This window comes from Lepidothrix coronata, unplaced genomic scaffold, assembly GCF_001604755.1.
Source record: "Lepidothrix coronata isolate B3197 unplaced genomic scaffold, Lepidothrix_coronata-1.0 Scaffold247, whole genome shotgun sequence".
Classification (NCBI taxonomy): Eukaryota; Metazoa; Chordata; class Aves; order Passeriformes; family Pipridae; genus Lepidothrix; species Lepidothrix coronata.
The window spans coordinates 113,439-127,037 of NW_016690427.1; the positions used below are offsets into that span (position 1 = coordinate 113,439).

A 13,599-nucleotide genomic window follows, 5' to 3' on the forward strand; every position below is an offset into this window, starting at 1 on the left:
AACTAAATCAAGACAAATATTTATGAAATGCAGCCCTGCTTTTCCAAAACTGCTCAAACCCACCCCTGACAGTAACAGATACAGCATGTTTTTGATCCAGAAGGTCACAAGAGAACATAATTGACTTAACCCCTAATTTGCACTAAAGTCACTCAGATAAGAATTAAACTCACATGAACAGTTAGTTTAGAGGCTTCCAGGCATAAATGGAAATATAAGCTCGAAGCATATTTTTTTCCAGATAGCATACATCTGCAATTGAAGTAAAATGCTTCTTTTGAAAAAAGTTCAAAATTAAAGAAAATCCTCAGCTGATCAAATGGTAGAGCTCTGGTTTTGTCAAGTCTAGAGCCAGATATTGTAGCACTAGAGATCATCTGACTTCGGTGTACACATATGTTTAATTATATTAGCACTGACCTACACTTTAGTGGTTAAAACCAGTTTTTTCAAGATAGAGTTTGCAGCTGAGCATTTATTTAGAAGTCAAAGAGACCATCTTAAACCAGACTATCTGGAAAAAGCAAAGCCCCTGAGCACAGGGAAATTTCTGCAGTGCCTCGGGCCATGTGTGCCTTGTCCTGCCAAACAGGCCGTTCCTGAAACCCACCAGTGCATAGTGCATATCCTCCCAGCTCCCACAGAGCAGGAATATTTGTAAAGGCAATACTCAAGGCATAAATTACGCATGCCTGTGCTTGGGGTACAGAGCATAAACAAACTTTCTGCTCTCTAAATGAGGAGCTTGGCAGTAGCACTGACCACCAGCTTGGAGGACTTGAGGTTTTTTGGTTTTTATTTAAATCCTTTTAAAGAATACGCATACAAAATGGGACCAGTCCAAGTAATGATACTCAGTTTACCAAAAAAAAAAAAAAAAAAATCCATTAAAAAGCTGCTCTTTGTAATGTTTGAAGAAATATTTAGAATTTGTAACAATAACACAACCAGTAGAGAGGCCACATTTTCCTGATGTAGAGGACCAGATCAGAGACCCTGCTAACCAATTAGCCCAGCCACTGATGTGTAAGTCCTGCAGCAGACCATGTTATACAACCTGCACAAAAAGCTTTTCTAAACTGCACAATGATTTCTTCGGCTAGGGAGCAAATAGAGTGCCAAGGAACACTTGTTCATTGAATTGTTTCTTGCAGACCAGAATGGAGTTCATGTTTAAGATACTTCAATCATAACACACACAGATAACAAGGTGCAAGACTGAACAAAACCAGAAATGGAGTTGCTGACAAAAATGTGAGTTTTCCTTAGTAAAGGTTCAAGACAAAGAGCTAATACCTCGTTTGTGATTTCCCTGTGAACACCTATTTCAATGCAGTACATCTACAAATCTTCCTCTCCAGCCTTCATTTGGTATTTATTCTGAACAAATTTACCATATTAGTGGAGAAGACATCTGGATATTCCCCTCACTTCCTACAAGGACTCATCCACATGAAGATGATGGTGACTGGTACATTCAGGCTCTGTCTCCCTTGCCAGCACCTCAAATGTGCGTTAAATCCCTCTTTCAAAGTCTTCTGTTCTGCTCAACATGCAAGATGGAAACACTCCCAGAGGGAGCAGAAGTTCACATCCCGGATAACCAAGCGCAGCCAGGCTTATGTGCACAGCGATGGGTGGACCAAGGCATGCCTCCTCTGCCTGCACTCCACCCTGGCAGGATGGGGCCAGATCTCCGGCAGAAACTCTGTCACTCTGCTGGCAGTGAGCCCATGTGCTGTCCCAGTCCTGAGCAGGGCTCACTGCTGTAGGCCTGCTCTCACACCAGTGCAGCTGCACAGTGTCTGGCCACATACCCTGCTGGCCTGGGCCACCCCACCTCCAGCAGCTCTGTTTTGAGGAAAGGGGTGCACAGAGCTGCTCTAAACTGCTCAGTGTAAGAAACCAATGTTTTCAGGGAGCTACTGCATTTGATAGAGCTGCTTTCAGACCAGCCTCCTAAGTGACCGAGATACAGCCCTTGAAATCTGAACTGAAGATCAGAGTATCTCCTGGAGGCTGCTCCACTGCAGTCAGACCACAGAGCTGTAATACTGCCCATGCACAAGGCATGTTGGTGGGGTAAATAACAGAGAGGTTTCTCCAGCTGTCATATTTTTGCCAAGTTTCACATAGCTGCCTGTGTAGTTTTGTTCTGGACCTATACTACTCTTTCTAGGAACTCAAGACTCTCGCAAACACTATTTCTCTTAAGCATGCTGGCAGTACCAATCTACAATCCTCACACACTGATATTCGTGTATTTGCCCAACCACTAATCTGGGTGTAGTGCCATGCACAACATACACTGGTATGCCTGGAGGTAGCGCCAAGTGAAAGGAATAATTACTTCTAGATCATGAAGTCCACTGAATGCTCAGCCTGTACATAGCACAAGACAGCTCCTTCTGCCACCATCTCCCAATTCATGCTGTATTTTAGTCTATTCTTACGCTGCCTGCACTCCAGCAATGCTGGAGCTTTTTGCTCAAAATTCACTAACCATATTTCTTTCCAGCCCTTCCTACCATACCTGCAGACCTGCCCCAGTCAAAGAAAGGTAGATGTCACAAGGCACTGTCACTCCAGCGGGAGCAGCAAGAGCTCTCCTCTATCCAAATTAGTAGCTCTTGGCTCCTTCACAGACCCTTCCTCCTTATCCTCCTTCCTTCCTGCCAGCTTCCTCTGACTAGAGAGCCAGTTACTTCTATGTAGTTTAAATCCTACAAAATGCATATTTACCACTCTGAAAAAAACCAGAAAGCCCTCTATACGACACTACTAATCTGATTGTTTATCACCTCCACATCGCCTACTTATATTTGAAAGCCAGCATGAAACCACAACCTCATCTTGCTTGGGTTTTATTGTTCCACTGCTCTGCCCTGCACAAACACCCACACTGGGCTTTGCCAGCTTCCTCCTACAGCCCCACACCTTGTTCCTGCCAACCTCATCTGGATCAGAGACACCAACATCCTGCCAAAATTCACTATCATCAACACTTTAGGGCCAGTTCACCCAATTAACACACCAAGATTGCCTCTTCAGCTCCAAACATGTACAGATATTCTCCTGCATCTCCATCCCGATCAAACTGGCACTTAAAGAGTCAAAGGTATCTTCCAGTTTATCCATTCTAGTGTGGTCATACGCCTTTAGCGCCTTCTCTGCTGAGAATATAAGTGCACACGCACAGCTATCCTTGGGCTTTTGTTTAATTTTGGAGCATGTAACCACTTAATCTTGTTAGCAAATCCTGGCTCCTACCACAATCAGATTTTAGTTGCTTAATGCCTTTAGAAGATGGAAAGCAGGTGAACCAATTATTAGGTATGTGTTTTACAATGGCAAATATTTTGTGAATTCAGATTTCTAGACAATCATTCAGTATTGAATTATTTTTCACTTCCAAATAATAAGAATATTTAAAGGAAATCAATGCAGACCCAACCTTGTTTGATACTAACATCTGGAACATATTCAATACAACTTCAACGTTCTTTTTTCCCATATCATCCATGCTACTAATGAACAATATGTGTTCTGCTGTAAGAAGGTAGCAGAAATGGGAGTAAGACACTAAAGGGGATAATACAACAACCCAAGACCAACACATAACTGTGATGGATTTATTCAAACAGTAAAGGCTAATGTACTTTCTGTTGTATTTCCATGGTGGTTTCTACAGTGTTGTCAGTTAAAAATTGTGAGCAGCTCCTGCAAGTTGAGTGAATCTGTGCTGGGGGCTCCACAATACACTAGCATGGTTCCCCTATGCCATACCAGAGGGTACAAGCCACACCAATGGGATATAACACTCCTCAGAAAAAGGACAGATTTATTCTAATTAATTTTTGAATGAGGGAATGACACAAATCTAGTCATTATATATAAAGACAAAAAAGGCAAAATCCAGACTGGAGGAACACCAGGGATCTCTATGCTGTCAGGTACAAAGTAATATAAATTACTGCAGATCCTGCTAGAATTCATCAATTTATATGCTGAAAAGCACATTAAGATGTGGAAGAGGCTAACTAAAGCAGAGATTTCAGTATGCCCAAATGACAGACTTGCACAAAAGTTCTTTTGGAGAAGGTTAATTTAAGGGCATTCTCTTATATTAGCTAGTAACAATGATGACTGAAACAAGAAAAAAGAAAAAAAGACAGGATCCTCAAACCTCCTTTGAATGACAAAGGGAAGGGAAAGCTAGTTTCCCTTGAACTCAAAAGCTCCATGGAACACTTGTGCAAGACTCAGCAATAACTTCTTCCTATGACCTTCACCACTCATTTCTATAGATGCAAGTGCATGGGCGAAGGGACACTGTTCTACACTGAATAATTGTTACCACCTACACAATCTTCTTCTCATAAAAGGTTTCTCACTGAGGGAAGCATTTATACCAAAAAAATATACTCAAGGGTTGAGGCAAATAAGAATTTACAGAGAGAAGTGACGGCTATCATTCTAAGAGAAAATATAAGTCATTACTACTTATTTAGCATGGGTGGTTTCCAACAGTAACTACCAAATTCCTTCCTGCACGCCCATTGACAAAAGACCACCTGGAAAGCCAAATTCCTAGAAATTCAAATGGTATAGAGGATAATGGACAACCTCCATCATTAATATGAAGAGCAGCTTTTAGTATAGAGGACCATGAAAAAATAGCATCACACTCCCAAGCCAGCACTTGGGCAAGACATCTCTGCTCAAAATCAGTCAATTCTGGCAAGCAGCCTTGAGAGGTGGAAAAGACAAGATCAGATGGTAGGAAATATTACACTGCATTGTGTTGAGAGGCAGCAGCATAGCGGAAACTCCACCATGATCTGCAACAAGAAGGATCTGGGCTACCCAAGACTATTCCTGGATTACACAAGTTTCCTCTCTGAATAAGTGTGACCACCATAAAAAAGAAGCAGGTAGAGAACACTGAACCTTCATACAGGCCAAGGGGAAGACTAAAGTAAAGGATGACTGTCTAAAGTCATCTTTATATTTGTACAAATCTACTATTGATTTATTTATTTTTGTATCTTACACACTATTCGGCTGGGGAGGAGAGCATTACACTTTTCTTGTTCTATACAACTCATGGCAGCAGTTGCAACTCGGGCGAAACACAGCACATGTGATGCAGAATAACACAGCTGCTAGTCTGCCATAGTTTTGGTAAGGAGGAGGAAGAAATTTACTGACAAACAAAACTTTGGTGTGCTTCCATATCACTTTTCTGCCTTAGTACATAGCCAGAAATGCATGGGAGTAATCAAGGTTTTAGATTTGTTCTGACAAAGAAAAAAAGCAATTCTGATATTTTATATTTAAGAAATAAATTTTAAAGTGTGGAGTTTTTTAGTTCTTTTTCTGTCACGTCTAGCATAGGCTTCTTGTCAGAAAAAAAGCACATATATTTCATGGTGAAACTACTTTTGACTGAATTACCATTGGGGCAAAGGGCAGAGGTTTAAAACTGCAGGGAAAAGATTCATGGACATGGACTGATTTTGGCTATTTTGGAAAAATAACCCAACCAACCAACACACCCAAGATACCAGACTCCACAGATATCTATTTGAAATGAGCGAGCTGTAAAACTTAAACTGAGAAGAGGAAAAATATATCCTCAAGAAATATTCAGTACAGATGGCAACACTTGGTTGTAGAAGGAGTTAATATATACAAGCTGTACTAACTAAAAACACGTGCTTGTGCAAAAACACAGCAAAGGTTTCCCATTCCAGTGCTCTGAGCCCAGAAATCTCCAGCAACTTCATGACACCATCCCTGCGTCTTTTCCCTTTCTCCAAGCATGAAAAAACACAACTATTCTCTGAAAAGATGCATTACCCTACATACTTCACCTTTAGACTGACTTCCACTGCTAATGCTACGTTGCAATTAGACCCTCACTCCACGTTTTCTCTATCCACAACTACCATCCCCCAATTAACTGTCATTCCACTATCATCAACTCTGCCCAGACTTACTTCATGTATGGACCAAACTATTCAGATGTTTCAACACATCAGATTACACTTAATCTGAAATATACACAGTAAAGACTATCGAACATCTTCTGCCTGCCCACTAGGAATCATTCACACCTGTAGATGACATGCTCCATACCTTTTTGGGTTGCTATTCTGCTTGGTACAAACTCATCCTGTTTTCTCCTTCTAAGCAAAATAATCTTTTTTGCCTCTCCGGTGCATCTGTTGCAAAATATCCACTCCCACTCCTAGACACTGGCAAAAGCACAAAATTTATCTCCTCTGTTTAGCAGAGAGGTGTTACCTCAGGTGTTACCTGCACAAACCACACTTTTTTTTTTTTCCATGCAGGAAAATGTTCAAATTACATTTTGAAAGCAGGAATGCTTTCTCCCACTTTTTAAAAAACAAGCTTCTATTATTTTTTGACCTTACCAGGACATAAAATTGATGCAAGTTCAATTAGAAAGGTTAACTATCAAATAAAACTCAATTTCTGCAGCAATGTACTGCTACTTAAAAAATATGAATTGTACTTAAACTATTCATTTAATGAAAAATAGTAAAGGTCAAAGTCAAATTCATTTGTTATACAGAAAAATTCAGTTCAATACCTGAGCAAGCAAGGCAAAGCTAGGCAATGTCAATCAGTCAGTATCTTGTTTGACAAAAGAAACAGACACTCTTGCTGTCTTGTTTATACACATATTAAGCTAATTAAACAGAAGAGGCAATGAATGAAAAACCTGTTTGGTTTAACATCCGCTGAGCACAATCTCAAGACACTGCTACCCATGAGGCACAATCTTAGAAAACAAACATCTGCACCTGGAAAACAAAGAAGTCTTTCAAAAGCAGATGTACTCTACCACAGAGCTACATTTTATGTAACCTCTGCTGTACTTTTTTCTGACCAGAAGTACTGTCAGAGCCCTACCTTCTCTTGAGGTTTGCAGCAAAACACTGCTTACAGGAACTCTACTATATTTCCATGCCTGAACGTGCAAATTCATCCACATATGCTTTCTCTCTCTTCCCATTCCTTCTCCCAGGCAAGTATTTGGAAAACACTTCACTAACATAAGAGCATCTTTTTAATCCCTATAAACAGAACAGCATGAATGCATTGACTCTCATTTAAATAAACCCAGAAAGCACAATTTCTGTTTTCCATGCCAAAGAACTGAACACAAAGTAGTCCACCAAAAAGGGTTGTTTAGTTTTTCCCTTTGTTATCCTCAAGTAGTAGAAAACAGACAAATTTCAATCAAATCTTATGTCCCATAAAGGACCATCCCTTTTAAACAGTGGTCAATGTTACTCAGAATAAGGGCTTCCCCACCCCCTAGACATGGCTCTATGTCAGAAACCCAACTTTCATCACAAATTTGTACCAAGATTGTAAAAGACATAGAATTATTTCAGATAACAAGCAGTACCTAAAATCCAAATAAACATTGTGCCTTAACAGCCTTAATGGAGGAACCAAATTTAGCATTCCATTTGCATCACTGTTAATGGATGAAGTTGTCTTCAGCCCAGTGATTGTACAAAGAGGAAGAAATGAACAAACAATTTCTAACATTCCTTGTTCATTATTCCCAACAACATTCAAATTTTATGTTGTAAAAGTCTCTTTTCCCCAGAGATAGCCCATAAATTGTCTCAGATTTATCCCTCTTTACCGTAGAAAGGATAGGAAGTTGCATGGAAACAATGAATGGAAGTGCGCTTTTTATCAGAAAACGACAGGAAGCATTCTGCTTGGTTTACATGAGAGCCCTGTATTAGGGCCAAAAGGGAAAAAAACTCCAAACCTATAAAAACTAGACGCCTGCTCAGAGCAAAAATAACTAACAGAGGTTTCAAAAACATTGTATTTTCAATAAACCAGTATTGAAACTCCTCAAACCATCCTAACCACACTACTGCTGTTACTGTATTCCTGAAAATGAGTAAATTTAAGATTACAGAGAAGGAAATTCCAGATTTCAGAAAATCAGTTTCAGAAGGTAAAAAGAGAGAACCATACTTACTTTCACAATTAGCCACACAGGAATTCAGCAAAGAGCATGCACAAAAACACACATGAAAACATAGATTAAACCTGAGCATCCTGTGCTTATCTAAGAAAACAAGTTTTCTGAGTCTCTCTCAGCAAAATATTACCTATTTAAATTGCAAATGTATACTTCAATTCTTTGTATATTCATGGGTACTCTTGAAAGTGCTGATACAAGTTCTAATGATTTTTGAACCAACACAGGAAATGCTGGAATCCCATCTCAGGCAGCATTAATAGGTATAAATAAAGGCATCCAAACAGACAGTAATAGGTTACAGAATGTCTACACAAGACTGGGGGCAGGGGTAAGATTTTTGGCTTAGGCAGATTTTGTTGTTCAGTTTGGGGTTTTTTCCTTTTCTTAATCAGAACAATTAAAAATATCCCATGGCAGTTTTTCAGAATGGCAAGTGGCTGTCACATGCTTGATCCCTACTGAATTCTATTTGGAACTACATGTGCAGCCATCTTTTGCCCATATTGGTTGTCCAAGGGGCACTACCATGCAGTGAAGAGTTTATATCCAAAGTCTTATCTGATGACTAATGACAGCAACCTCAGTGAGATCAGGAGAGACTAGAGGTGCCTTTTGTTAACTGGTTAGGGGGGAATACCCACCACAGAGTTGATAGCTACTCTTGCAATTTAGAAAATTTTCTAATTGCTTTTACTGAAACTATTAAGACACTAGACAAACATTCCTAAACAATTACAGTATTACACAATTCTACAAACCATTAACAGATTTTCCTTTAATTCATAACATTAGCATTACTTTTGATAGCACATCCAAGCTCCAAAGTAAAAGCATAGTCAAATTTTTCCTTTTATTTATTTTCTTTTATCTGGGCCCAAACTGCTTCCTTTTCTTCATATACACAGACACACTGAACTTGCAGGGGCTCCATTTGTGCCTTTTTTCCCCCTGTCTATGAGTTCCTTTCCACAACTCTGCTAAACTTATCTGTAATTTGTTTTCTTTTGTATGCAACTGGTATTATTTCATTAAACTGTTCCTCTGTAGTCCCCTCCCTCACCTTCATCAGTACTTGGCATTCACTACACCTACATACAAAGGGATCTTCTTTCAATAAGATTTCCTGCTTTTATTTGTCAATTGGATTATGTGCAGGTCATCTTTTTGGTCTTCAGAGAGGGAATACTGAATTCTGGATGCTGGTGCATATGGATGCATGCACATCTGGAGAGTGAGAGAGAGGTGATCTTCTTTCAAAGATATCTTTTTGACAGTCCCAGAGATGCAGAGGACCAGATGGTACAGCTTTCAGCTCAACAGCAACTTCCATGTAATCATCTTCTGCTTCAACTTCACCACTGGGCCCAGGGCTGCACAAGAGACTTGTCATTTGTGACTAGCACATTGGAAGAACAGGCTAGCAGTCACTGCTTCTAATCCTTGGCCAGTACTGAATTATGTGGACCCTGCTTGCAACACCGGGCACCCAGAGAAAAGCAGACAGAGAGGAGTTCTTGGTTTGGGGTTTGGTTTTTTTCCTCCCCTTGGTTGCCTGTCAGAAGCCCTTCTGTGCTAATATATTGGTGCTTCACTCAAGCACAAAACTTTATAAGCCTTGCCCTTCCTAATCTCAGCTAGCAGGTCAGAAACATCACTTCATACTAAAAAAGGGAACATCTGCTCAGCACTGTATGTCAGGAAGATCTGATAAACACCGCTGCTGGACGCAGAGCCGGAATGAGAGCAGCCGCTTTGAAACTCGTGATTCGCGTGCTGCCAGCCAGACCGGGACATGCTGGGGTTGCCTTTCCCATCTTCTCAGCTGCACATGGATTGAAAATCCTCATCAGTGGACAGCCCTTTCATAAAATAAAGAAACATTTCTTTGTTACTCAGGTTTCTAGCTGCAGCAGTTGGCAACTGCTTGCCTCAGAGTCCCATCAAATGCAGTGGGGATCTCAAAAGCAGCAAAAGCCAAAGGGAAGGAAAAAGGTTTTGGGGAAGACAGCTCCATAAATGAAAGAGTACCAACCTTTTCCTAATTAAAAATAACAAGATTACAAGTTCAATTGAAGGTTGAATTCCTGTAACTGACCCTTTAAGGATGAGTTCACTATCACTAAACGTCTGCACAAAGCTTGAAAACTGATCCTTATCAAGTGCTTAAGCAAGAGAAAACTTCCCTCCACAAAACACATAAAAGTTGCAGTCTTGTCGCAAAAAATATAAAAAGAGATACACCAAAGAGAGAGAAAAAAAAAAAAAGGCAAAATCTACTGTACTGTTCCCCAGCCCCCACTGGGTTAACCAACTGCTCAGCCTCTATTGTAGGGTCAGCAAGGAAAACAATCCCGGAATGTGCCCTGCTACAGGTTTTCTCTTTAGACTTGTGAATTTTATTATCTAGTTTGGTTTTAACTAGGAAGGACCCTGTGCTCCAAATTTTTCAAGGTTCTGTGCCTAAAGATGAGGAGAAAACACCAGGTTGGCCCCAGTGCTGAGGAATGCTTACAAAGACCTTGCTCTGTCCTGAACTCAAGGACAGCATCCCCTTGGACAGGGAAACAGTGTCCACACTCCCCTATTTGAAAGCCATGAAGATAAATGCTGCCAAATGTTTTTCCAAGTTCATCGAGGTGTTTCAGACAATTTGGCTGAAAGAGGCTGGTGCTGGAGACAGCTCAAGCCTCATCTGAACCTCCAGTGAGGGTTATAAACACAAGATAGCACTGGTCCACAGGTCACTGACGGCTCAGCTGCTTGTAAGTGGTCTGCATAACCACATTTTTCTTTAAATCAAATTCAATAAAAAGTCTAATAGATAAGGTGCATGGTGGTCCTTGAAAAATTCTGAGGGCTGACTATGTACCTAGATATCGCTACAGAAGACAAAGAAAGCCCACACTTCCAAGCTATTATGAGCAGAAGTCAATCACAGCAGCCTTCACTAAGCATCAGCAATAACATAAATTTTTTTCATCAATTAAGCAAAGATAAAATAATAGGAGAGCTCTAGGCACATTTGGTGTTAAAGGAAGGGACAGAAATTAGCACAATGCCGAGCAGGTCATGGATTATCCAAGTACAGAACATCCCACTGGCCATCAAGTTTTTCAAAAATGTGGCTTGAAAAATTTTTACTTGAGTACTTTTCCCCCTGCTTTTTATCTAAATATGAAATAATTACCCAAAGTCACTCTTTATTCTGGCTTAAAATTTCCCCTCAATTTAACTTAAAGTGATAGTACACCAAAAATCAAAAAATAAAGGAAAAACTTGGGAAGAAAAGAAAATATGTGCAGATGGATTCTAGAGTATTGTGAGCAGCTGACCTAATTTGGGCTTTTAGAAGCATTTATCTTCACTATTTCCATATATGCCAATTCTTCCCCAAAAATCTCTCCCATGGTGACATTTTTGTTTAAAATAATAAAAAATCCTGTATCATGTGAGTTTTCACGCTCCTTGGAAAATATATATATTATACTGTAAATCCCATATAGACTTGATTATCTTAAGCTAAATAAGAAGCTTATATAATATGTTAATACAGATCCACAGGCATCTGCCTAAGTTGTGTAAACAGTGTCAAATGACACCTTGCAGATCCAGACAAAAGAGTGTTTTCTAAAGTCCACATGCCAGGATCTTTAAAACATTATTTAAAATACTTATTACCAAATATTCAATTCCCTTCCATGTAGCAAGGTCGGCTACAAAGTTATTTTAACCCCCAAGACAGGGAAGTAATTGCAAAAATAAAATAAAAAAAATCACTGCATTCTCTGTTTAAAATAGAAGTGTCATTACAGTAGAGATACAAACTGCCCCTTTAAAATATCATGGCAATAGGCCTTACCCATGTGAGCTAATCCCCATAGTCACCATTTTTAAGCCCAGCTCCCAGGACAGGCCCCCAGGCACCAGGTGGGCTGGTTGGCAGGTGACAAGCACCGTGCCTGGCACCCAGGGCATGGCTCTTTGCTTCACTCACACAATGTGCCAACCCCCTCCACAAGGGGATGGACCCAAATGAACAAGTCTATCACGGGATGGCAGACCTATACATACACAGCTAATTCTACAGGTAATGACAAACCAATGAAACCCAACACTGCAGGTTTATGAGACAGGATGAATCATCCAATATCGAGACAGCCAAACCCAGCATGTCTCATTCTCTTCACCTCTCTTCTCCTTCCCACCAACACTTTCCAGCTACTTTATGCCTATTTTCATGATGATCAAACCTCCCCAGGAGCTGATTCAACTCACTAACATGATAGGAATCTAGCCCAAGCTAAGCAGGCTCCTGTTGGCCTTTGGTGCATTTGATAGCAGGGAGGAAGGCTCGGGGAGCACCTAGGCTGGCTCCCACTGAGGGCAGCGGGTAACCTGCACTCCTGTCCCTACTGTGGGCAGTAGGGAGCCTCCAGATTTAACTGTGCTTATGAAACCACAGACTGAATGCAAAGACCTTCCTAGAAAGAGATACTGCTGATTTTAGAAAATGGGCTGATTGTGTAAATGCAGTTTCCTTCTAGTTCAAGATCAGCACAACAGTAACACAAACTACTACTTTCAAAAGCCCCTATGCGTTTTCATTTTGAATAAATATTTCCACGGTGCAGAACAAAAAAAAAAAAAAAAAAAAATCACAGCTTAGCAACTGCTCTGATTACCAAGAAGGCATCATGCAATACCTCACTAAGTTCCATGCATATACATATATGTGCAAGCGTAAATATACACACACATTCTCCAAAGCTATTTGATCTGTACATTGACAAAAAATTCAGTGAAAGTGAGAACAATGAATCACACTTAGTCATATAAAGTCATATATATAGTCATATAAAGGTATTTGTTCCACATTTGAAGAGCATGCAAGAGATGGTTGTTTCTGAACATAAAAGCTTTTTCTGAAGGAATTTCATTTACTTTCCTCAGCACTACTAAAATGACCATTTACAATGAAAGGACATTGCAGTCATGACTCACGGTCTCTTAAAATTGCTTCCCTAACCAGTGTTCCTGTAAGCCCACACTTAACACCTCAGATAGAACGCAAGACTGGAGCTCCCTCCTTTTTAAGTTGTAACCACACCGCACTGCAGCACTCCTCTCACCTCCTCATCTCCACTTCCTGTGTTAAACTCCTGGAAACTGCATTTACAGCTACACTGCAAAGAATCATCTTAGATGTAGCAGTATTAGACCTGATGTGGGAAGAAGTCTTAAGTTTGAATGAGTTTAATCATTTATTAAAAGCATACGTTGTCACTTCAATTCATCTGTGTATTTAGGACCCTGTGGCACAGTCCCTTGCATACCATAAAATTACTTACTCTTGTTGAATTAACATAACGCTTTTTATCCAGACAGAATAATTTTTCAAGAAGACTGAAGGAGTCACCCAATGCTTTTTTTACCAGCTCAGCTCTTAGTCCAAGTTAGACTTAGCTCTAGTTTTCAGAGTGGGGGTGAGGGGTAGGAGTGGAAATGCTATTTAAAAAAAAATTGAAAATGAGGATCAGGAAGTTTTATTTACT

General features: G+C 40.1%; 1 protein-coding gene across 8 annotated transcripts in view; it reads right to left on the minus strand.

Annotated features, from left to right (window-relative positions):
* TGFBR3 (transforming growth factor beta receptor 3) overlaps positions 1–13,599 on the minus strand; it is a 143,199-nt gene that overhangs the window by 68,677 nt on the left and 60,923 nt on the right. Inside the window, exon 1 of one of the 8 annotated variants that reach the window (XM_017835049.1) lies at positions 6,943–7,033. The exons of the other annotated variants lie outside the window; for them this stretch is intronic. Within the exon in view, the coding sequence (XP_017690538.1) occupies positions 6,943–7,024 (82 nt within the window). The 5' untranslated portion in view covers positions 7,025–7,033. Of the gene's footprint in view, positions 1–6,942; positions 7,034–13,599 lie in introns of those variants that run through there. 8 annotated transcript variants of the gene reach the window in all.